Source organism: Nasonia vitripennis, assembly GCF_009193385.2.
Source record: "Nasonia vitripennis strain AsymCx chromosome 3 unlocalized genomic scaffold, Nvit_psr_1.1 chr3_random0010, whole genome shotgun sequence".
Taxonomy (NCBI): Eukaryota; Metazoa; Arthropoda; class Insecta; order Hymenoptera; family Pteromalidae; genus Nasonia; species Nasonia vitripennis.
The window spans coordinates 1,055,884-1,079,780 of NW_022279630.1; the positions used below are offsets into that span (position 1 = coordinate 1,055,884).

At 34.8% G+C, this 23,897-nt stretch overlaps 1 protein-coding gene and 1 long non-coding RNA gene across 13 annotated transcripts in view; both read right to left on the reverse strand.

The window, feature by feature from the left end:
• Positions 1-23,897, reverse strand: part of LOC100677985 (polyphosphoinositide phosphatase) — a 489,206-nt gene that overhangs the window by 153,701 nt on the left and 311,608 nt on the right. For 10 of the 12 annotated variants that reach the window (XR_004345259.1, XR_004345258.1, XM_031927127.2 and 7 more), the window contains 3 exons: positions 5,822-6,062; positions 5,527-5,742; positions 5,083-5,259 (listed from right to left, as the gene is read on the reverse strand). Coding sequence is in view for 10 of the 12 variants with exons in the window: in XM_031927127.2 (XP_031782987.1) it covers positions 5,083-5,259; positions 5,527-5,742; positions 5,822-6,062 (634 nt within the window). In the remaining 2 variants the exon portion in view is untranslated. Of the gene's footprint in view, positions 1-5,082; positions 5,260-5,526; positions 5,743-5,821; positions 6,063-16,526; positions 18,518-18,599; positions 18,791-18,862; positions 18,956-19,036; positions 19,139-19,211; positions 19,434-19,666; positions 19,832-19,921; positions 20,137-20,691; positions 20,911-23,897 lie in introns of those variants that run through there. The other 2 variants (XM_031927128.2, XM_031927131.2) reach the window with 2 other exon arrangements.
• Positions 13,898-14,783, reverse strand: LOC116416879. The gene is made up of 3 exons (XR_004227191.1): positions 14,656-14,783; positions 14,189-14,339; positions 13,898-14,101 (listed from the first exon to the last, which is right to left on the reverse strand). It is a non-coding gene; the product is annotated as an uncharacterized LOC116416879 (long non-coding RNA).

Below are 23,897 nucleotides of genomic sequence, written 5' to 3' on the forward strand. Positions count from 1 at the left end.
CTCCAAGCACACAGCAAACAATTATAGACCAATTTCACTAATTTCGAATATTGCCAAAATCTTTGAAAAAATCATTCATAAGCGTGTATACGATTTTATAACTAAACACAATATTATATCTGATAATCAATTTGGTTTCATGAAAAATAAAAGTACAAAAGACGCATTAAATTACTTAACTCATATTATATACAGCAACTTAGATAAAAGCAAGCCACTAATAGTCACTTTCCTAGATCTAGCCAAGGCGTTTGATACAGTAGACCATAAAATACTACTGCGAAAATTGCATTCTTACGGAATTCGAGGTTGTGCATTAGACCTACTAAAAAGATACTTAACAAATAGGAAGCAATGGGTGAAAATAAACAATATAAAAAGTGACTCCAAAAGCATAACAACTAGTGTGCCACAGGGCACGATACTAGGCCCCCTGTTTATTATATATTAATGATTTACTTGATAGCCTTAAGCATGATACCATAATATCTTATGCTGACGACACAGCTGTTATATCAGCGAATAATACGTAGGAATCTGCAGAACGCAAAATGAACAATTATCTAAGTCATGTAGCAACGTGGCTGGCTCTCAATAAATTGTCTCTAAATATAAACAAAACAGTTTATATAACCTTTGGGAACTATCGTGATAGCGTACCAGCAAATATTTGCGTAAGAATTGATAACTTTTTAATAGAAAGAGTAGAGAGCTCTAAATACCTAGGCCTAATTTTTGATTACAACATGAAATAGGTCAGACACATTGAGTATATAATAAACAAAACAAAATATCTGAACTATATCTTTGCCAAATTTTCTAATTTCATGAACACTAACGTACTAACTACCCTGTATTATGTACTATTCCACAGTATAGCAACTTATGGAATTATTGTATGGGGAGGTGCGTATCAAAATTTCCTGAACCTACTCCAGAGGCTGCAAACTAGACTTATAAAAACCATTAGCAAAAATACCTTTCTTAACAATAATTACCCTCCTAACATAGAACAATCTTTTTATACAGAGGCGTTGTATTATCACCATTCCAAACTAAAAGCACTAGTTGACGAGGCCTAGGTGGTTTGCACCGTGGTTTTTGGTGTCTAGGTGTAGAAATAATTTAAAACGGGTGTATATCAGAATAATTAGTGATTTAACGTTAGTGATAAAAATGTTACAAAAAAGCTGTGGTCAAAGGGTTAAAGATGCTTATATTTTATTTTTACGACGTCGAATATGAAATACTCAAAAAAATTTACAATAAAGGATTAAAATTTCTAAAAAAAAATTAAGTTTTGAAAAAGTAAAAGGTTAGGCGAGTTTGATATATTCCGCAACGAAATTACAGATAGAAAAGAACTGAGATCAATCAAACAAAGTCAAGTTTATCATATTTAATCGTAATGAAGCAAGGAGTAACTCTCAAGATAATTACTATTTAACTTGCCATGCCCGTTTCTTACCATACTTATGGTGTTTGTATGACGTTCTAATACATAAAAAGAAAATTTTAGTTGTCCACCAATAAACAAAGTAAAACGGGCATGGCAAGTTAAATAGTAATTATCTTGAGAGTTACTCTTTGCTTCATTACGATTAAATATGATAAACTTGACTTTGTTTTTCCTTCAGTTGGATCATTAACTGTTGGTCTGGTTATACCTACAAATCCCGGTCTGTACGATCTTTCTAAGAAATTCTCTAAGAATTCCTGGCTAAGATATTATTATCTAGTATATAAATGTTGAAATCCCCAATTACCATGTGATTTTTCCCAAAATTATATGTATTTAGAAAATTTTTAAGATTTACTACTAAATCTGACTTAGGCAAATCATGAGATCTATAAATAGCTGATAATACAATATTTTCTTTATTTAGTTTTACCGTATAGCTGAGAACCCTCAAGTTTCCAAACGCCAAGGTTTCTGTAATATCTTTTAAATTTTCCTGTATGTAAATAACTACTCAGATTTATTTATTTTACTATTGTTGTAGTACAATTTGTAACCCGGCAGTTTAAAGAGTTGAGGTGTCTCCAGACACCATGTTTCAGTGCATACAATAACACACGGTTGCACAGCCACACTTTCAATCAAGCATTCCAGATTTTCAAAATTTGCATTTAAGCTTCTTACGTTGTCACTTAAAATGACATTATCATTATTTTTTAGCTTGCTATTCAGAGACTGTATATCACTTAAACTTGATGCATTCAGATTCAATTCTTGCTCCATTATGATGCTGAGATTGCACTTGCGCTTCCCATTCTTGACCTCATTTCTGATAAGATAGAGTCTGTACTGCCTCCTATAGTTGATGATCTTAAGTTACTTGTGACTCTGTTTGTTCGTTGATATTTTACTGTGTGGTCTACCTTACCGACGTATCTCGGTAGGTAGGGTTTGATATTATAATCAGTTGAGCTTGTGTGTAATCTTATTTTCGACTTTAAGATTTCGCACATTTCACTATCTGTTGCTATATGATTTGTACTATATTTTTTACCGTAATTATCATTACTGAATTTGCAATTTGGACAACATGTAGGTTTGGTCCCTTCACAATTTCGTGTAAGGTGGCTTCCTGCGCATTTAAGGCATACAGGCGAATTCAAGCACTTAAATCCATTATGACCAAACCTTGTACATTTAAAGCAGGGTTTAGCATTGATAATATCTAGGACTCTGCAATTCTGATATCCAACGAATAATCTATCTTTGTTCTCTTTGATAACTTTATGTATTTCAGCCGATACCTCCATTATAACTGTTGTATTTTTATTATAATTTTTATAAGCAGAATGTGTTATTTTACCTTTTATATCTAAATTAGAGAAATTTCTTGTCTTAATATCATGTTCAAGAGCACTATTATCTTGAGAGTTACTCCTTGCTTCATTACGATTAAATATGATAAACTTGACTTTGTTTGATTGATCTCAGTTCTTTTCTATCTGTAATTTCGTTGCGGAATATATCAAACTCGCCTAACCTTTTACTTTTTCAAAAGTTAATTTTTTTTACTATATACTGTCAGATATTTCGCCAATACACTTTCTTTGGTTCCCTATTACACAACGAACAAAATGAGCTCTTATAGAGTCATTTTAGCCGTAATTTCGAGTGAATCAAGACTTATGATTACTTTTTCGGCTTTTCTGTACACTGTACGCCGTACCTCACAGCCCTCTTTGAGAAAAATAAATGTAGGACCTCGGGTAGGTTGTCGAGAGATCTATCCGTCCCAGGAACGAGAACCGATACTGGCCTGAACTCCTTTAGGGCGCAGGGCGCCTGCTTGTGGAATTTGCTCCCGCAAGACATGCGGAGACTGCCTTCGCTCTTAAAGTTTAAAATAGCAATGCGAAATTTCCTCTTGTCGGCGCCTTAGTGCAATATAATTTGGTATAGTTTAGTGTATGCGCCTGCGTCTTGTCTATTTGTATCTTTCGTATTTAAAATCTAGTCTGCGTTACTATCTATATTGACGTGATAGAATAGATTAATTATGTGTCATACACAAAAACTTGACGTATACATATATTCATACATGTATGAAACAGTGATATATAATAACGATTATGTGATAATACCAGCTGTGATTATAACCAGCAATGACTTTGTATGATAATTGTAAATTTTTCGAGTATTTGAAAATAAATAGTATTCTATTCTATTCTAGTCTAGTCTAGTGATTGACACTGCATAAACAGCGATAGAGGGGACAAGATGGTAGGGAGAGAAAAAGAAGTACTGCGCTATAGTTACATTAGATGTCAAAAATGCATTTAATTCGGCTAGATGGAGTGAAATACGCGAGGCACTCCAGAAGCAGGATGTGTCCTTATATATACGAAGGATGGTGTCCGACTATTTGAAGGACAGAATCTTATTATATGAAACTGAGGACAGTACCAGGACCTATGAAGTTATAGGAGGCGTCCCCCAAGGTTCAGTACTTGGCCCACCGACTTGGATTATCATATACGACGGGGTACTAAAGCTACAATTATGATACATACTAGACATGAGATCGGTTTTCAACCAACCATCAAATACTTGGGCATCACCATCGATGCAAGACTAAGTTTTAAACAGCATCTGAAAATAGTCAGTGATAAAGCAGCAAAAGTTGGCGCTGCTCTATCACGATTGATGCCAAATTTAAGAGGACCAACTCAGAACCGAAGGTTACTCTTAGTCAGTGTAACCACATCAATTATGCTATTCGAAGCCCCAATATGGGCAGTTGCGATGCGGGTAAAATCGTATGCACGAAAGTTGACTACCGTATACAGGCGAAGTGCACTAAGAGTGGCGTCCGCTTACCGTACGGTATCGGACGATGCTGTCTGCATTATAGCAGGCATGCCGCCCATTGACCTTTTAGCGTTGGAAAGAAAGGACGTATTCTAAGCAAGGAGACAAACGGATGACAAAAGCCAGAAGGAGATCTGGGATGTCGCAAGAAAGAAGACAATGGCTGAGTGGCAAGGAGCTAGGCACCTTTACCGAGGGTCAATAAAGGCAAAGAGGGCGTTCCTTTTTACGGCTGGGTCTTTTCTCACCTGGCCGTAAGGGGGATGGGTTTAGTCGGTGTGAATCCAACACACGACTGACATTGGGGATGGGACTGTTTCGACGACCCCATAAACAAATTCATGCTATGGTTTTTCTAAGATTTTCCCTAATACCTCTTTCTCCAAGAGAGAAACAAAAAAAAAACACACACACATCCATGCAGACATTTTCTAAAAACACCTCATTTGAATGTCTAAGATTCCAAAACGTATTTTCTAGAAGTTTTGAGGAAACTCGAAATTTCACTATTTCAAAGCTTCCTCTAGGAGGATGCAAAATTATTTTAGAAAACTAAAAGTCAGTCAGACTTTCATTTTTTCTTTTTCGTTTTAAATACGAAGCGTCCTGTGGTGGTGTTGCGAAGAATTAATACCGACCGCCTCTTAAGGACTGCCTTGCAATAAATAAACGAAGTTAGAAATTGAAATTCTGTTCTGAAAGCATTTTATTTTAATCTACTAATTCTACTACTACCTTAAATATTATTTACTTACTTTTTATATAAAAATATATAACATCTTTTTGGATATTCTGGTTGAACACCGTATACTTTTTTCATTGATGGAAAAAGAGTTTCAAAAGAAATTACCTCAGTGTAATTTTGATATGCTGTTTTTTGAAACTCAAGTATATCCTGGTTTTCATCATCATCTGTACTACTAACACTAGAACTAATGCATGAAAATTAATCAATTTGTTCACATAAGTGATGGTCTAAAATTAAAATATATAATTAGAGTCTTAAAGTTAACTCTTTGTACAGAATATATTATTTTATAATTTAAAAAATTGCAATTTGTTATGATGATGACTATAGGGCTTGACTCAATCTTTAGTAGCATATTCTTTCTTTTAAAGATTCCACTCAGAAAAAAATGGTACTTTCAGATCTAATATTTCATTTCATCTAAGATTAACATAATTAATATATAACATACCTGGCACTAGAAGCTGTACTGCTTGTACTACTTTGCCCCGTTAAAGATGGATTTTTTAAAATTGTATTTTTATTTCCAGCTTCTTCTCTTCTTCTTCCTGGTCTTACTCTAACAGCAAAAGGACTGAAATTAGTTGTAAAATGGGGCATAAAATCTCTTACAGAATGACTGACTTGATAGGAATACACCTCCAATAATAATGATAATTCATAAGGCCTACAAAAATTTTAAATCTTTTTAAAAACTTTTCATGAACTATTGATTATCCTAAAAAATTATTTACATCTTACAATACCTATAATAATCATAATATACATCAATCATCTCTGCTTGAGGGTCTTGTATTTGTATGATTTCTGAACAAGTTTTTGTTACTTCCAGTAATGAGTAGGGAAGACATTTTAAAACATTTTCATCCCACCATTGTGTCAAAACTTTTGTTTTTCGAGAATATTTAATTGCAGGAGTATGATGTAGATAATAGTCAGTAATTATTTCCCAGATAGGAGGTTTTCCTTCTTTTGGAATAAAGGAGCCTAAAAAATAGAGATAGTTAATAATAAAAGAGAAGTTAGTTTTCTTATTTCTCAATCTTAATTTAGCTCTTGAACACTTCAATAGGATATGATTGACTTAAAATTCAAGTGGTGTATAGTTCTATTAACCTTCATTAATTATGATTTTTTCATTAGTTAAAACGGTTTACAAAACTTGCACTTCATGGTGTGTAATAAAAGAACAACGTGCGATAACAAAACTAAAAAATCGCTAAAAAATGGTCTATAAAATGTTAAAACAGACTGTTATCGTATCATGATATTGTTAAAAGAAAGAAAATAAGACTTGGTGGATTAAAACCCACTGAGTAAAAGCTGAGATACAGATGCACACGAACACACACACACACACACGTGTGTTGGGAAGAGTGACCACACAGCTGGTAGCTACGCATGTCCAGATTACCAAGCTGCAGTAGAAGCAATTAACTGACGAAGAAAATGAAAATAGTGCAGTTGAATATAAACCACTGTGCGACTGCACAAGACCTACTGAGCCAGTCTGTCTGTGAGATAAAGATTGACATAGCCATCGTCTAAAAAGAAAACAGGGACCTAGACAAACCATCGTGGAATATGGACAGTACTGGTAAAGAGGTGATATGGGCATGCGGAGACGCTGCTTTCCAGCAAAAAATTACAAGACATGATGAAGGATTCGTGCAAACAATTCAGACAACTATTAGACCAGCTAGTACATAATGCCGTAGAAAGAAAACCGGTACTGATAGCAGGCGATATTAACGCCTGGGCAGTAAAGTGGGGTAGCCAAAGGTCGAACGAAAGAGGACCAGCGCTATTGGAAGCATTCGTTCTTCTAGACTTGGTTTTAGTTAACTAGGGATGCTCTTACACATTTCAAACAGGAAACGCAGTCACAGATCTCACGTTTGTTAGCAGCTACTTGTTTGATTTAGTTAGATCGTTACACAAATAGTGACAACCAAGCGATAATAATGGAGAAAGTAAAACCAAAACACAGATCCAACAAGAGTACAAGGGTGAAAAGAGTTGGTTGTAAAATGAAGGATTATGACAAGGAGACATTGGTCTGCTCGCTCTTCTGCTGGCTCTAGAAAAAATACAGCTGTACGGATCTGCGAATGAAAAGGTCGAGCAGATGATAGGAAATATTACCTGAGCCTGCGACGCAACGATGCCGAGGAGTGCTCCCAATAATAGACGACCGCCAGTATACTGGTGGGATAAAGAAATTGACGCTGTCCGCAGCAAGTGTTATCGAACCAGAAGACGGAAACAGTGGGTCAGGAAGAAATACTACAAGACTGGTAGAGGTCAAGACGTGATAGAAGCCGGGAATAAGGAAATGAAGGATGCTTAACGGACACTCAAGAAAAACAGGACAAGGTTGAGCTGGATCCGTGGGAGCATACCAAGTAGTAATAAAGAAGATAAAGGGAGGTAATATCCCCCCCCCCCTCTAAAAGCCCGGAATTACTGGACCGTATTGTGACTACACTGCTCCCCTTTAACTAGAAGTAATAGCTATACCTGAACCGGATGCAAATGACGAAATCATTCCAACAATCACTACAGAGGAACTACTGGCTGCATGTAAAACAATTGGGAACAACACGGCTGTAGGCTTGGATGGCATAACCAATATTGCATTGAAACAAGCTATCCAGGCACGCCCCGATATTTTTGTGGACCCGTAAAATTCATGTCTCAAAGAAGGGACGTTTCCTAAGAAACTGGAACAAGTAACGCACAGTGGAGCCAAATAAAAAAAATTGGTCAAAAATCTGCTTCCCTTCTGGTTGCGGCCTAAATAACTTCAACCGCGGTGGAAATGTTCATTTTTAGGTATATTTTATGGATCTTTTTCCCCCTTGCAGTGATACCTATTGATTTGGAAAAGTTTCACGGACGCTGAAAATCCTTAGGATTTCGTCAATTTTAGCGGATTCGCAGAGAAATGAACTAAATCGCGCTTCGAGCGTGGTTGCGATAAAAAATAACCTCTACCGTGGTAAAAATGTTCGCTTTATTACATATTTAAAAAACAGAATTCGTTATAGTGGAAGTAGAAATTTCCTACCATTAAAATTTACAAAAAAACTACGCATATATATATATGCATCTCATTGCGACACCGCACAACCGCGCGCCGAAAATCAAACAGCCATTGACCTGCGAGTTAGCACTGGCCGCACGCGGTTGATTGCAACACCTACGTAGCGTATCCTCGCAGTAGCAGATGCTGATAGGTCGCGAGATGCCGCGTAATTAAAATCATGTCAGCTGCGTATATCGACACCGACGCTTTATAAGCTCCGGGGTTGATCCACGCAGTGCCCTTTGTTGAACATCACTCGGCGTAGTGTGAGAGCCTGCTTCTTAGGTGTAGCGGCAGTGTAACTGGTGTCCGTGTTGGAGCGTGCCAAATTCCTCCAAACACCTTGGGAGCGTGCCAAATCCGTCCCTTGACTGGAAACACTGAAGAGCCCTAGGAAGCTGTGCCAGAACTTAAAGAGAGATCTAGTCTAAGGACCGTCGAGTGGAATCTTCGGGATTAGCAAGAGCAGTTGACCAACCTAATTTTACTGCCACGCGAAAGCGTATAGATTATAACGATCAGCATTTGCCACGAACTAGTGTTTAGAACCATCACAAGAGCACAGGATGACCATAATTGTAAGACAGTAAATATATGAATATTAGAGTAAACGTCAATCTAAATAGCTACTAAATCTACATAAGTTTACGACCGATAAAACCATCAAACATCTTGTAAGAAACTGTATTATCTGCTGAGTTCTGGGTTGTCTCTAATAAACAAATGATAACAATTTAATCAGTTTCTATAATAACTATTCTTATAATTAAGAGTAATCCCTAACAACCTAAAACCTAAAGAAGGAATTAGAAGGAGTAAGTAAGTGTGCCTACAACACCATAAGTCAAAAAGGTAAGAAACTCCAGGACATCAACAGAGAACGCGGACAGACTAGTGTCCGCGCGTAAATAAGAGCGGACTCAACGTCGTCCACTAACAATAAGAGCGGTCAGACTACTGTCTGCGCACGAGAGTGTCCGCGCAGGATCCACCACCGCGGCAGTCACGCGTCCACTTGTTTACTTAGATAGTTATATTATTTGTCTTTTAATCAGATTTCATCTATAGCTTTCTTAGTAAAAAGTGTCTTAGCCATGCTTTAAATTTGCACACGCAGCAGCAGAGTACGTCCGGCCTTGTGTAAACATAAACATAGCCTAAAACAGTGGTGTTTCGGAGCTGTGTGGTGCGCACAAACTCTCGCGAATCTATCTATTGTGCGTGATTGTGTGTGATTGCGCATGATTGTGCGTCTATCAAAGAACCTTCGCGCTACCGCTAGTGTACCACTCGACAAAACTAATGTGTCTAATAATACTTAGGCGCCGAACACCTTCCAAGACTCGACGCAAGTACTCGCGTGGATCATCAAAAATACGACCTGTGAATCTAGAGAGTAAACAGCAGCGTGCTTTACATCAGCAATCATCTTATGACCCTTGGTTCATATCGGTGGACTGGAAACTGGGCATCGGCCAATTACTTCAGGACATGCAGGACTGCTACAACAGAGTCGAGCGAGATCGACACCGTGATCCACGGAAAATCTATAAGCTCGTCTTCAACTTCACGAACTCTCACCGCTCGAGCTCGACGACGACCCCGTCCCCTGCAATGCCGACCTCCACGTCTATGGTTGTTCGACTTGTACTTCAGCCTCCTCAACGGCAACTATATACTCTCTCTAAGACCTCATACGCTTGTTTCTTCGGAATGAGTCGAAAATGAACAAAAAAGTCTTCCTGCTTCTTCCGTTACAGCGGTTTCTTGACATAAGCGGACTGCGACGCCACCCCGATGGCCACCCCGCACCTCCCCCCAACTTGGCCAGCCCTCACATATTAGTGCTGTAGAGTTCGCCACAATTGGCGAGCATTGCAACGACGACTGCCGGAGCTGCTCCGACGACCAGCAAATGACACTTGGCGCTCAAGACCATCAAGCTGAAAACTGCGCGTTAGACAACGAGAGCCAGGGAACGAGTTTGCGACGGAACGTCTCATCAAGTTCGAGGAAGAGGAGGAGGCGATAGACGACAACGAGGATCCGACGCGGCCCCCATAGATCGGCAGTGCCGGAAGTCCGACCAACCTCACTGTTCGAGCTTAGCATACCCGTGACACCCGGCCACAAATCCAAGCCTACCGCAGCTGCCCGCGAGCATCATCAAGACTCTTACGCCCCAGATGATCAAGGTTGCTTAATAGCAACAGCAGCAGGTCCTCAAAGACAATATACGCAAAATAATAAGGCTCTCGAGAGGTCGTTTATCTGTTGAGGTGATTTCTACTGAACTTGGAGCGCACTACCTAGACCTCGTCATTGGACACCCTGTACCTACCTAGACGCCGTCCTCATATGATTTATTTACCTAGACACCAAAAACCACGTTGCGAACTGCTTAGACCTCGTCATCGGCCACCCTGTACACCTAGTCACAGCCCTCGAATGATTTTTACACCACCTAGACACAAAAAAACCACGGTGCACTCCACCTAGACGTAGTCATAGGCTACTCTGGCTACCGCTACCGCGCCATTTGATATTAAATAAAGAAAAAAAAAATAAATAAAATCACACTCGTAGTCCCGCTGGTCGGTATATCCCAGATAGCACACAACGTTTGAGAAACGTTTCTACAACGTTTCATTTGAAACTATATAACGTTGATTTCCAAGTTTCTCATCGTTTCGGAAACGTTTCTGCAACGTTCAAATGTCCGCTTTTGTTGCCTTAGATACTTTGCCGAAACGTTTCTGAAACGTTTCTGAAAACGGTTTAACAACGTTAGCAACGTTAGAGAAACGTTTTGATCGATGTACTAAAAAATTTTATTTGCTGGAAATCTTAACGCTTGTTAAACGTTTCAGCAACGTTTCTGAAACATGTTCTACAACGTTTGTGCAACGTTCTTCCAATGTTTGTTAAATGTCGCGAATTATGTGCTTTAATCTTAAAAGATAGATTTATCTACGTTTTAGAAACTTTCTAGAACGTTTTTCAAACTCTATTGAAATGTAATGAAATAATCTCTAAAAATACACACTAAGGTAAGTATATTTATTGATTAATGCGATTAAAAACGTATGTGAATCATTTTAAATATTATTTATTAAAATATAAATACTTGGAAATGATAAATTATTACATATTATGTATTAATATTTAGCTTAATATATTAAAACATACAATGGGAATAGCTGAATGGAGCAGTCTCGACAGAATTGTGTCTGGTATTACGCGACGAAAAAGTAAATATCGAATAATAATAATAATAATAAGAATAAAAATAATAAGAATCGAATAACATGAATATATATTGATATTAAAATTATGTAAACGCTTATGTTGTTGTTTCAACATTCTCGTCATTTTTGCTCTTTTTTCTTGCTGCATCGCGTAAACGCTTCGTTGCTTCTTTAAGCCAACACTTGCAGGTACCGTCGGTATATTTCATCGTATATTTGGAGTTTATCACTATGTATAGAAGTAAAAAATTATAAGCATAAGTTATTTTTACAATTAAAGGGATGTCGTAGCCAGAAAACGCGAATTATGGGTTCCGCCGCTCGTCACGTGATAGCTACGTCTGTTTAGTGGCGCCATCTGTCTTAAGAAGGATAAACCGACAGATGGCATCTCAATGAAATTTTGGTATAATGCGTGGTCAAAAATGTGTGATAAATTAAAAAAAAAATTGTCTGTTATATGTATATATTATGCATACATTTTTCTTTTTTTTATTATTGGGCTTTTCATCGTTTTTCTTTTTCTTTGTGAATTTTTTTTGCGTTCCTTTTCAACTCATTTAATTTTTTTAATTTCAATGCAATAATAAACATGCACTAAAAATACATAAAATGTTATTAATTAATTGTACTACAGTATGCTATTAAAATATTCAGACTGTTACCTTTTTTATGTTTTTCATTTTGCTTCTACTTTTTTCGTATCTTTTTATAATTACTTTTCTACAATAAGTTATAATTCTAGAATAAGCATGCATACAACGAAAAAGCTTGCATAACAAGAAGTACACAATGGAACTAAGTGCAATACATTATGCAATTAATATTTACGGTATGTTATAATTTATTCCTTTTTTTCAGTGTTGAATATTATTCTACATAACTTCTATTTTTTTCTTCTGCTTTTTTTTCTTTTCCTTTGCATAATTTCTTTGTATAATAACTTATAATTATAGAATAAGCATGCGGACAATAGAAAAGCATGCGGACAACAGAAAAGCATGCATGACAAGAAATATAAAATGTAAGCAAGTGCAATACATCATGCAATATGATATTATGATATTATGAAATAGTATATTATAATACATTTGACCTAAGTAGAACTCTTTTGCACGCCGAGTAGACGTGTTACTTAGGTTATGAGTATCGTTTAGAATTTTATACTATGTTATAATTTATAATTACTTTATTTTAGTTTTGAATATTATTTTATATAAATTTTATTTTTTTCATATAAATTTGAGTTATTTATATTCTCATTTTTTTTCTTATATTCAAAAATAAATGATGTTAAACATGCACTACTATAAACCAATATCAACAGGTTCAACGGTGACAATGTATATATCCATTTTTATTAGCTTTGTGAATAGCAAGAAAGTTTACATTTAAATTTACCAAACTAGAAACATTTCCCTGGTAGAAACGTTCGCGAACCATTCACCAACAGTTGACCAATTTTATGAAGTTTGGCCAACAGTTCCGCCAACCGTTGATCAACTGACGCGCTTATTTCGTCACGCTTTTACACTATCCATTGGTCAACGGTTATCCAATTTTAAAACTCGTACAAAAAGATAAATTATCAATGCCTGCTCAAATAACTTATTAATATGACTCTATTATTAATTAATAAGCATTAGATCGAACAACTATTTTCTACCAGGGTTACGAATGTTTAATTAAATATTTGTCCTTCTATCTTTTTTCAAGAATATAAAAAGTAATGAGCTTGACCTTAAAATCAATGGTTTTAATATTTTAATTATACATTGTTTTATAATTCCAATAAAATCATAACAATTTATGACATACAAACACCTTACAGGGCTGAATCTGTTAATAACATGCATTATATTAATTTTTTTTTGTTTTCTGCTCTGACACCAGTATTGCATCAAGACTTTCACGAATTATTTTTGCATGAAACTCCAGTGAAACTTAACGATGCATTTTATATGAATGAAAGTTAATAAACGTGAAACTTGCACATATTATTAAAACATAACTTCATAAGGTAGCAAATAATTTTTTAGAATACTTTAATGCACGATAAAATCCCAAAAACAGTGTTCGTAATATTTACGCACGTATTGCGAATGATATTTTTAAACTGAATTAGTACGATTATTAATAATGATGGAAATACCCTACATTGGAAAAAGCCTTGGTAAAGCCTGCCACACCCCTCTAAACTATGACATACTTAAAAAAATCGATTTTGTATATTAAATCCTATTACGACATTGAATTCTTGACTGTACATGTTTATATGCATTTTCGGTGTTTTAATGCATTAATTCCAAGTAATAATAACTATCCTCTTTAAGTTATAACTCCTTGCTGCAACGGCGTGCCAATATTTTTTCATCTGAAAGTACAATAGAATACAATTAAAACTATATACAAATTGTACAAATGATTTAAAAAAAGAACAGTTTCTATGCTCTGAATGCATGATTGCATATCCGTATAACCTGCATGTTATAACCAATGTACCTGTAAAAACATTAATTATATTAATCACATGAAATTACATTAATTATATAGAGCATATAGCTCCTGAAATTTATACATTTATTAAGATCCAGTGTGATCGATTATTAGACATATGGCCTTTTTTCTCAAACCTACTCCTCTACATCTACTAGACCACGATGCCAACAAATACAAAATTGATTGTACACCTAGACAAACAGAAAATTACATTAAATAATGGTTGTACTCACAAACAATATTAATTATCAAAGTGTCTAATAAAAACATTGATTCACTTGTAAAGCAGTACTGACAAAGTCTTGAGTGATGCGTCCTTACGACTGCAAGATTTTGATAGCTTCATCATCGACACCTCCACTATCCGTAGTTGTACCTCAGTCCATGCCGCAGACAATTATACCATCAAAAGCAGCATTGCTTGTTCACCTAGACGCACAGAAAAATATATTAAAAATGTCAGACTTACAAATTAGTATTAAAACCACTTATGTCACTGGACTCATATTACTGTTTTATACTATATTCATAAGTATAGAAAGTTATAATTAGTTTGCCCATTACCTCAGTATATAATAAATGTGCTAATAAGTATCTCTTATGATACTTCAAATTGACAGTTTCTTTTATATACTTGTCTATTCATATACTGAGGTAAACGACAAAGTAATTATCCCTTTCTGAACCTGAAAATACCGCAGAATTATGCCACGCTAGGACTAACACAGTCTGATGTTACGCTTACTAAATTGTTGATAATGTACAGCTGGCCTTGCAAGTGCAGCAGTTGTTGATGATGTATTACACTATGTCCTTGATACTGGTGCGATGTTGACTCAATTTTTAAAAATGTATCTGCAACTGATAAGAAATTCTGATTAGATACTATTTTTACTTATAAAATCAGTATTATCAAATACAAAACTGAATGTTGCACTAAGAATATGTAATTAGTACTTGACTGCTAACCTTGTCAAATAACACAATATTAACTTTATACAGTTCTAACCTCAAAATCACAACTTTGATGTGAATTTTCGGCTCTCATATATATATATAAAATATCGTGTGTAACTTGTACATAAAAACTGTATTTTCAAAACTCGTTATAGCACTCTCGTTTTGAAATTACAGTATTTCTGTACCTGTTGTATAGTATACTATAATGTATGTACAACAAGTCATTATAATATTTTGAATGTACTTACAACATTAAACACTATTACAGTTGTAGATGAAGATCTGTTTGCTGTCAATTTATACTGCAGACTCAATTTTATATAGTTTAATAAGATAGTAAAACCAATCAGTGATCCCAAGCAATGATGCATTCAGCTCCAAAATCGTATTTAAGCGATTGCAGTAGTCAGCAACATCAACTAGCACCAACAGACAACATAAATTTAGCTTCAGGATCGTAGTGCAATGGTTTAACTACCTGAAAACACTAAACAGAACCACCAAATAGCGAGAATCCAGTTTCAAGTGAAGTGTTCAACTCTACAAACATATCACTCAATTACATACTTATTGATTTCAATACTTAAAAAATAGCTACATGGTACAAATAATAAACGCAAGAATAAATAAATATATATATATATATATATATATATATATATATATATATATATAATATATATATATATATATATATATATATATATATATATATATATATATATATATATATATATATATATATATATATATATATATATATATATATATATATATATATATATATATATATATATATATATATATACCTGTCCTGGATCATGAGCGATGATGTATCTTCACGCTGACAGATTGTAACAAGAAGGTATCGCAGTACAGCAGTAGAAGCAGTACAAGCAATGATGGTCGAACCTTATCCAGACTATGCATCCAGGAAGAAGGTATCGACGCAGTATAGAAGCAGTAGCAGCATGAGCAACAGTAAGAGTAGTCAAACAAGACATAACCTCCAAGCGATAACTAAAGCTTCTTATTACTTTTGTTAAATATTTTTCCCCTTTGCAGCGCTCCTTGACAAACTGACACTAATACATCATATCGTCACTATCATTCGCGTGCACCACTATTTTGATACTTTTTGTACTGCACTAAGATAAATAAAACCCGCGAGCAGTCGATCCGCGATCGAGATCAGAGTTTTTTGCATCGCGTCGTCGCTGCCATTCCACATTACGTGATTGTAATAGTTATACCTCAAAATCTGATCCGAATAATTTATCGTGGTGAGCGGAGGACGTTTTAAAATATCAAAACAAGCACACTGGCGGAGGCCGTAACTCTTGAGTGAACATGTCTCGAGCCGGCCGCTAGATACTTATACATGCGCACAATGATGTGCGTAGCGCAGAGCAGCTGTTGAGCTCGCCCTCAAGAGCACGTGAACTGCTGCTTGACTATACACCGCTTTTATATAGTGAAAATTGACGGCTTACAATTGTGTATATATATATATATATATATATATATATATATATATATATATATATATATATATATATATATATACAAATGTTTAAAAATTAGCAATTTGATTAAATTTTGTTTAAATTAGTAAAAGTAGTTTTAATTAGTAAATGTATTTTGAAAATTCTAATGAAATCTTTCTAATTCATATATTTTTATGTAATTTCTAAATATTATATAATATAATACGTATACCACTAAAAAACAACCAAATACAAAACTTGTTCTAGTTAAACACATTTAAACAATGTTGACATTTATGTTTTATGGTGCTTAGATTTCGAATTTGATTTTTGATCAGTAATCGAGTCTAGACATTTATATTAGGTTCTCATAACATTCATAACTTGCTACTATTAGGGATTAAAAATGCCCATCTATCAGTGTCTGTGGGCTATGGAGGTCGAAGGGTCTACCAAGGTTTTTCTTTACCAATTTTCACCTCTTGAATCAGAATCCACAGTGTTATAAAATTATCGCTAAAGTGGTGCAATAAATAGTTATAAAAAATTTCCTGTAAAATGTTTACAAAATTCTCACCTTTCGGCTCAAAACATTTTAATTTCCTTGTAACGTACATATTATTTATGACATATGACGAAAATCGAAATGTACGCATTATATCTAGAATCTGTTTTCCATGGATACCTAATACAACTGCGAAGACCCTGCCAGGATAAGAGCACGTTCCAAGCGCATTCGTTGTTCTTATCTCGGTAGACTACGTTCTCGCATTTTTGACCCAATAAAACAGTGGTTTTGCGGATATAAAATTCCATCAAATTGTTATTCAAATTAGAGTGCATACATGAAACGTATTATGAACTTTTACAAACTATTGATTGGTAGTATATAGCGAGAAATACTGAACAATGACCCTGCCAGGATAAGAGCACACTCCAAGTGTATTCGTTGCTCTTATCTCGGTATACTACTTTCTCGCACTTTTGACCAAAAATTGTTGTTTTGCGGATATAAACTTCCATCAAATAGTTATTCAAACATGAGTGCATACATGAAACGTATTATAACTTTTTATCAATTATTGATTTGTAGTATATAGCGAGAAATACTAAAGAATAACCCCGCCGGGACAAGAAAACGCTCCAACCGGATTTGATGCTCTTATACCAATAGATTATTATAAATAACGTAAAACATTTATTGCTGTTTAGATTGTGCCACTAATATCTGGATCATAAATCGATTTTCCTCAGATCAATTGACTCAATTGAATTAAAAGTACACGCCCATCATCGCTTGATCATAGGTTATTATTACGAAAACTATATTGAGAATAATAAAATTAAATTTATGAATAAACTTTCTATGTAGTTCTTAGATGTATGTAAATAACATGGAGTCAATATTTCATGACTTATGATATTTAAGCGACGCGCCAGTATTTTCTAGCTCGCGGTGTTAAATTCACGAGTAGCGCCATCTGAGCGTCAGTAGTGTAACCATATATTTTCATCGCGTCAGTCAGCTCATCCACCTCGCGTCGTATTTCTCGTTGTTTGCAATTACTGTTTATTTATGAAGACTTTTCAATGCGCGTGCCCGTTTTGTATTATATCAGGCAGTTGCGTCCACAAAGGTTTGTAGTGTGCAGTGCTTTGTTTTACTAATATCAACAAATGTTGAATCTGAGGGCTACACTGGGACTCCGCTCCGCCTCAAACCGTATTTCCCATTGTTTGCAATAAATACAGGGTCGATTGCCTGTGTAGACAGTAATAATTAGTTTTCTCAATGTGGAGAATTTGCACCCACAAAGGATTTATTTGTTTAGTGCTTATTTTTTTTTTATAGCATAAAATATATTTTTGATATGGTAGAAACCTACGTTTCCGACGTTTTGGATACGACATCCCCTTAACATAGCGATGTATCATATATATATATATATATATATATATATATACACATATATATAACTCGATATTACGTCCCATATCCTTTGATTTTGGAATGCTTTTTTATTCCGGCGTCCACAAAAGTTAAATTTGATAGCGATATCGACCTTCATTATATACGTGAGCATACCACGGATAGTTTCATGTTCGCTCTTTCCTCCTCTTACGCTCAGAAGTTCTCTAAAAGTTTTCTCTGAAGTGTCTCTGAAATGACGACAATATGCGTTACAACCTTTATAATTATATAATATGAATGCATGTACATCTATTATATTTCTATACTGACCACTTTAAAGGCGTATGCCTTGTCTCGTAAATCTTCGTTAAACTTATCAAAATCTTTTAAGCTGCTAATCGGAAATCGCTTCCCCTCCTCAGAATAGTGCATTAGCGTTTTGGAGGAGCCGGACATTGATCTATTCGCTGCATGAGCAGCTCTCATTTCGGCTTGTCCATGAATAAGCTCGTTACACATTCCTATTGAACGTAAAATAGATTAATTTAAAAAGTCACACCTATTATTTGTAAAGTATTGAACAACAAACTTACCAGCTACATAAAGTATCTTCTCATCTAAGTCTAAATTTTTCAATTCGGCGAGTGAAATTTGTTTGCTCGGTCTTGTTTTTTCATTCGATTTTTCTATAATAATTATAATTATTATTATTGCAGAAAAAATGCATTTTAAATGCAAATAAATGAATTTAATAAAAATATACTGACGGCCTGGCTGTTCAGGATCATTGCAATCACCTGAAAATCTAGCATTCAGGTCTCCGTTTGTTATCGAAATTTGATGCTTCAATACAATGTCCTGGAAAGATTCTACAAAGTAAAAGTAAATTCGAGTTATACATAAATTTTTATACGATGTAGCTGAATTTTTAAAAATGTGAACCTGCTGAAGCTAATATTTCGGAAACCTCTTGCGTAATCCACATATTTGTCGGCTCCTCGCACTCTTCGATGCTTTTTTGCAGCAATGATTCAAAAATATGTAAAGGCCAAGCGCATGATTTTCCATGTTGATGAATCCATGATTTCGGAATGACAGTATTTGTGGTTTTATTAGTTAATTTAACCAAAAACCACTTTGCTGAAGAAGTCAGTTGTAATGCAGCTGTCGAATTAAGAAAGTTTTAGAACCTAAAATTTTATTCACGAAACAAATCTATAGCATTACTAAACGTATCACAGAAATTTTTAAATTGAACTTAAGTAATTACGAAAAAAATAATCATTATAATTAAATAACAAACGAGCTACAATTGACAACAGTGTCGAGACTACTTTAGCTGTTGAATATTTCTTTTTTAAGTCTACTTACGCAAAAAAATCTCGTTCTAAAAGTACCTTTTCGTGGACGAGCGGATACATCCTGAATTGATATTATGCGTGGCGTTTTACCTGATGCATGAATGTCATCATTATTAATTCTTTCTTTCTCAGGAAGTTCTCTCTCCTTGTATAAAAACAAATTCGCCTTGCCCTTTTTCACGATTGCTTCAGCATATGTTACTAAAACAAATAAATTAATAAACAATAGACACATTACTTTTCCACGAAAAGAAGAAAAATTATAAAAGAGCTGGACATAAAGTACGAACCTGTCGATGCAAATAGCTTAACGATATGTTAGGAAATTTAATCATCCGTTGGTTCCTCGCATTCGTCAATAGCCTGGACGATTATTTCTAGGGCTATGTATGGAGGCCAATCACAGGATCTCTTATCAGATCTTAACCACATACATGGAATTATGGTGGTATCTTGCGAAAATAATTGCACTACACACCATTCTTCTGGAATCTTCTTAGTATCTACTGTCATTCAAAAAAATGTATTTATTAAAACGCTCGGATAGAATTTTCATATTTTTAAACAAACTAAGCCTTAAAATTTGATTGGAAATGAGAATGACCAAAAAATCCAGCTAAAAGCTGGAAATTTTCATGTTCCAGCTTTCAGCATTTTTAAAATTACATTTCTCATTTATAGTTCAGAAGCTATTAAAAATATTGAAAACATTTTTAAAGCTATCAGCGCACTCTTGCATTTCATAAAGATTCGACTTTTTCAATAGCTTTTGAACTACAAAAACCAAAGTATCGACATGATAATGAACAGTACAGAATAAAAGATTAAAGAACATTACGAAAAGGTTGAGTTGATCTTATCCTTTCATAAATGTAATTTACAAAGTTGATACTTTAAACGTAACAGTCGGATTTTAAAATTGTTGTCTATGGTCCTTTTAGAAAGGATGCATTTTAATAGTTTTACTCCTTATCTTCATATAGATTTGGGATGATATAAAAAAATGAAATACTTGACTCGAAATAACTTTTCACATAGTAAAATATGTTAAGAATAGAAACCTTCGGACGATGCTGCAATAGTAGGTAATCGGTTTGAAGTATTTCCATTTGATGTACCCAGTGCGGTCGGAACCAAGTTTAGTTGACTAGGCAAAGAATCTTGTTCAACGTCCAGGTCCATGGTGTAAGCTTCTTCTGCTGCTTGGTTTGAAATTAAATCATGGTTTTCCTTTAATCTTCTACTGCTAAGTTGCTTATCAATCACATTGATGGGTGCACCTGTAATCATGTAAACATTTATATCACAATGAAATATAGCAATGGATGGCAGATGATAATAATGTGTGCAATATGAACGCAGCATCATTGTATACAATAATCCATGTATACCAGCATATGTTGTTGATGGTGGCGGCGGAAAACTGTACGATAATGGGATCCTCTTGTTTTTTTGCACGATATCGTCGTGCTCCTCAGTATCCCCTTCGTTGCTGCTTTCTGAATCATGCATTTGTCGCTTTTTCTCTTTCCGCATGGATTTATCTTGCAATTTTGCATATTGCTCTTCCACGTCAGAGTGATTTTTAGATATTTCAGCTTTAATCGAAGCTGCATGAAAGGTATATGCAATTTTTGACAACAAAGAAGAAAACGTTTTTGTACTGTTTTGTAAGAGTCGAAATGCAATGGCAAGATTTTAGTAAGAATGATTAAAGTTTGATAAATGAATATTAGATTTTTCTTTAAAAGTCAAAAAGTCATCACCTAAAATCAAAGCAACAAATTACCTGCAGTCGCAAACTGTCGAGAAATTGAAAAAATTCGCCAATGACTTTCCACCGATTCCCGGCTCGTAATAGCACGCATGATCCTGTCGTTGCTTTTGTACGGGGGCCAGTACATTTTCCTCCCATCATCCAGAAGCCACGAAGGAGGTACAACTTCTGTCGTCTGATCCTCTTCGAATTCGCACACACGTCACATGTTCGAAGAACAAATACACAGCCTTCGAAAAATATCCCAGCTTTCCTTTGTTCACAATGCGCGCAATATCGGCAGCAGTCTAGAGCGCGAGAACAACTGCGAATGCAGTAGCGGAGCTTACTTTCCCTCTCCCTTTCTTTCACGCGCGGACTTTTTACTGGAATCTCATACAGTCCGTATACCTAAATACGTATGCCGGTTCTAGGTTGGTGCACGGGCGACTGCAGCGCCATTTTCTACTCTCCGATTTATATACGTTCACGCTCTGCGCTCTTCCTAACGTATACACGCTGTTGCCGTAAGTTTGTCTTTTTTTGTTGACTAGCTGATGAGAATTTCCAAACAAAAAAAAAAGGAACCGTCTAATTTATGAGTACTGGTATTTGTATAGTACTAATGATGTCATCACAAATTATATGTATATATATATACTGCTTAGTAAATCTACTACTGTATGAGACTGTCATCTTCACCACTTTTTTAAGGTTGAAAAGATATTAATTTCAAGAAGTATACGTATATATATTACACTTGCATGATAAATCAACATAATTTTTTGGTTATTTGGATGCAGTTCTTTATTCCAGAAGAGAAATTACTGACAAATATAATATGATGATATTATGTAATAAATCAGATCAGATTTATCAATATAAATGTGTAGTACAAATCAAACAAAAAGCAACATATTGGTTTAAGACATATTTTAAAAGTAACTGAGCCTTAAAATTTTATTAGAAATGAAATTTGACCAAAATTGAAAATTTTCATGTTCATCGGTCATTGGTGAAATAACCAACTTTGTCAGTTATACATATAGAAAGACCAGACCCGTTTCAACATACTTTCCAGCTTTTGGCATTTCAAAAAACCTATTTTATCTCAAACTTCTCATTTATAGTTCAGAAACTATTGCAAATATTTAAAATAATTTCAAAGCTGTCAGCGCAGTCTTCCATTTCATGAACTTTTAATTTTTTTCAATTTCTTTTAAACTATGAAACAAAGGTACACATAATATTATATTGTTATGAGTCTGATCAGATTCATTAGTATCAATAACACCGGCACACAAAATAAAAAAAGTTGTCTGCGCGAGAAATCAGACCTATCTATCGTTATGTTTTTCGGGTCGCTGAATTCGAATATAAGGTCAGTTAGGCCCCACCACGTCAGGGTCAAGGTCAGTTGGCGGTCAAATTAAGAAGAAAAGGTTTTAAAAACTTAAAATGCCATATATTTATGTTTATTTGGTCGCTGAATCCAAATCCGGAATCAGTTTGGCCCCATCTCGTCAGGTTCAAGGTCAGTTCAAGGTCAAACTGAAAAGAAACAGTTTAAACCGATTAAAATGTCATATCAAAACTTTCCAAAAATGGAAAAAGATACCGAAAAATTGTAAAAAATCTTATTTAATCAAATAATATCTTCCTTGTGTACAGAGAAAAGTTGCTTTCGATTATTTTTTTTTCTTATTTTGCTTTTTTTCCACTAGCTTAGTAACTCTCGATGTCTTTCTTTACTCCTTTTTTCTCTTGTAACGAACTCTTTTTACTTCAAATGACCTATGCAATGGGTTTCTTTTTCTCTTTTTGTTATTTGTTTTAATGTCTCTCTTCAGTGTCCAGCAAAAATCTGCTATCATGTTGACATTCCATCTTCCTTGGTATCGTTCTCCCTGTTCTTCACTGACATCTCCTAGATTAAGAGGGAAGTAATCAAGATGGGAATGTAAGAAATGCATTTTATAACTCATCAAGCAACCCAAATTTTTGAAATTCTCCAACATTTGTTAAAGCAAAATAAGAAAAAAAAAAATAATCGAAAGCAACTTTTCTCTGTACACAAGGAAGATATTATGTGATTAAATAAGATTTTTTACAATTTTTCGGTATCTTTTTCCATTTTTGGAAAGTTTTGATATGACATTTTAATCGGTTTAAATTGTTTCTTCTCAGTTTGACCTTGAACTGACCTTGACCCTGACGTGATGGGGACTAACTGACCTTATATTCGAATTCAGCGACCCGAAAAACATAAAGATAGATAGGTCTGATTTCTCGCGCAGACAACTTTTTTTATTTTGTGTGCCGGTGTAATGTGCAGTCCAAACTTTACAAAAACATAAAGATAGAAGGACAATTCGAATTTCTTAAATTATATTTTATAGATGGAAAAGCTCGTTAATCCTCCCCAAAAGAAGCGCCTAATACATGGTTACAGTGCTAGACATTGGAGACGTAAAGTTAAGAAGGAAACTGATATTTCGTTTCAACGAATTC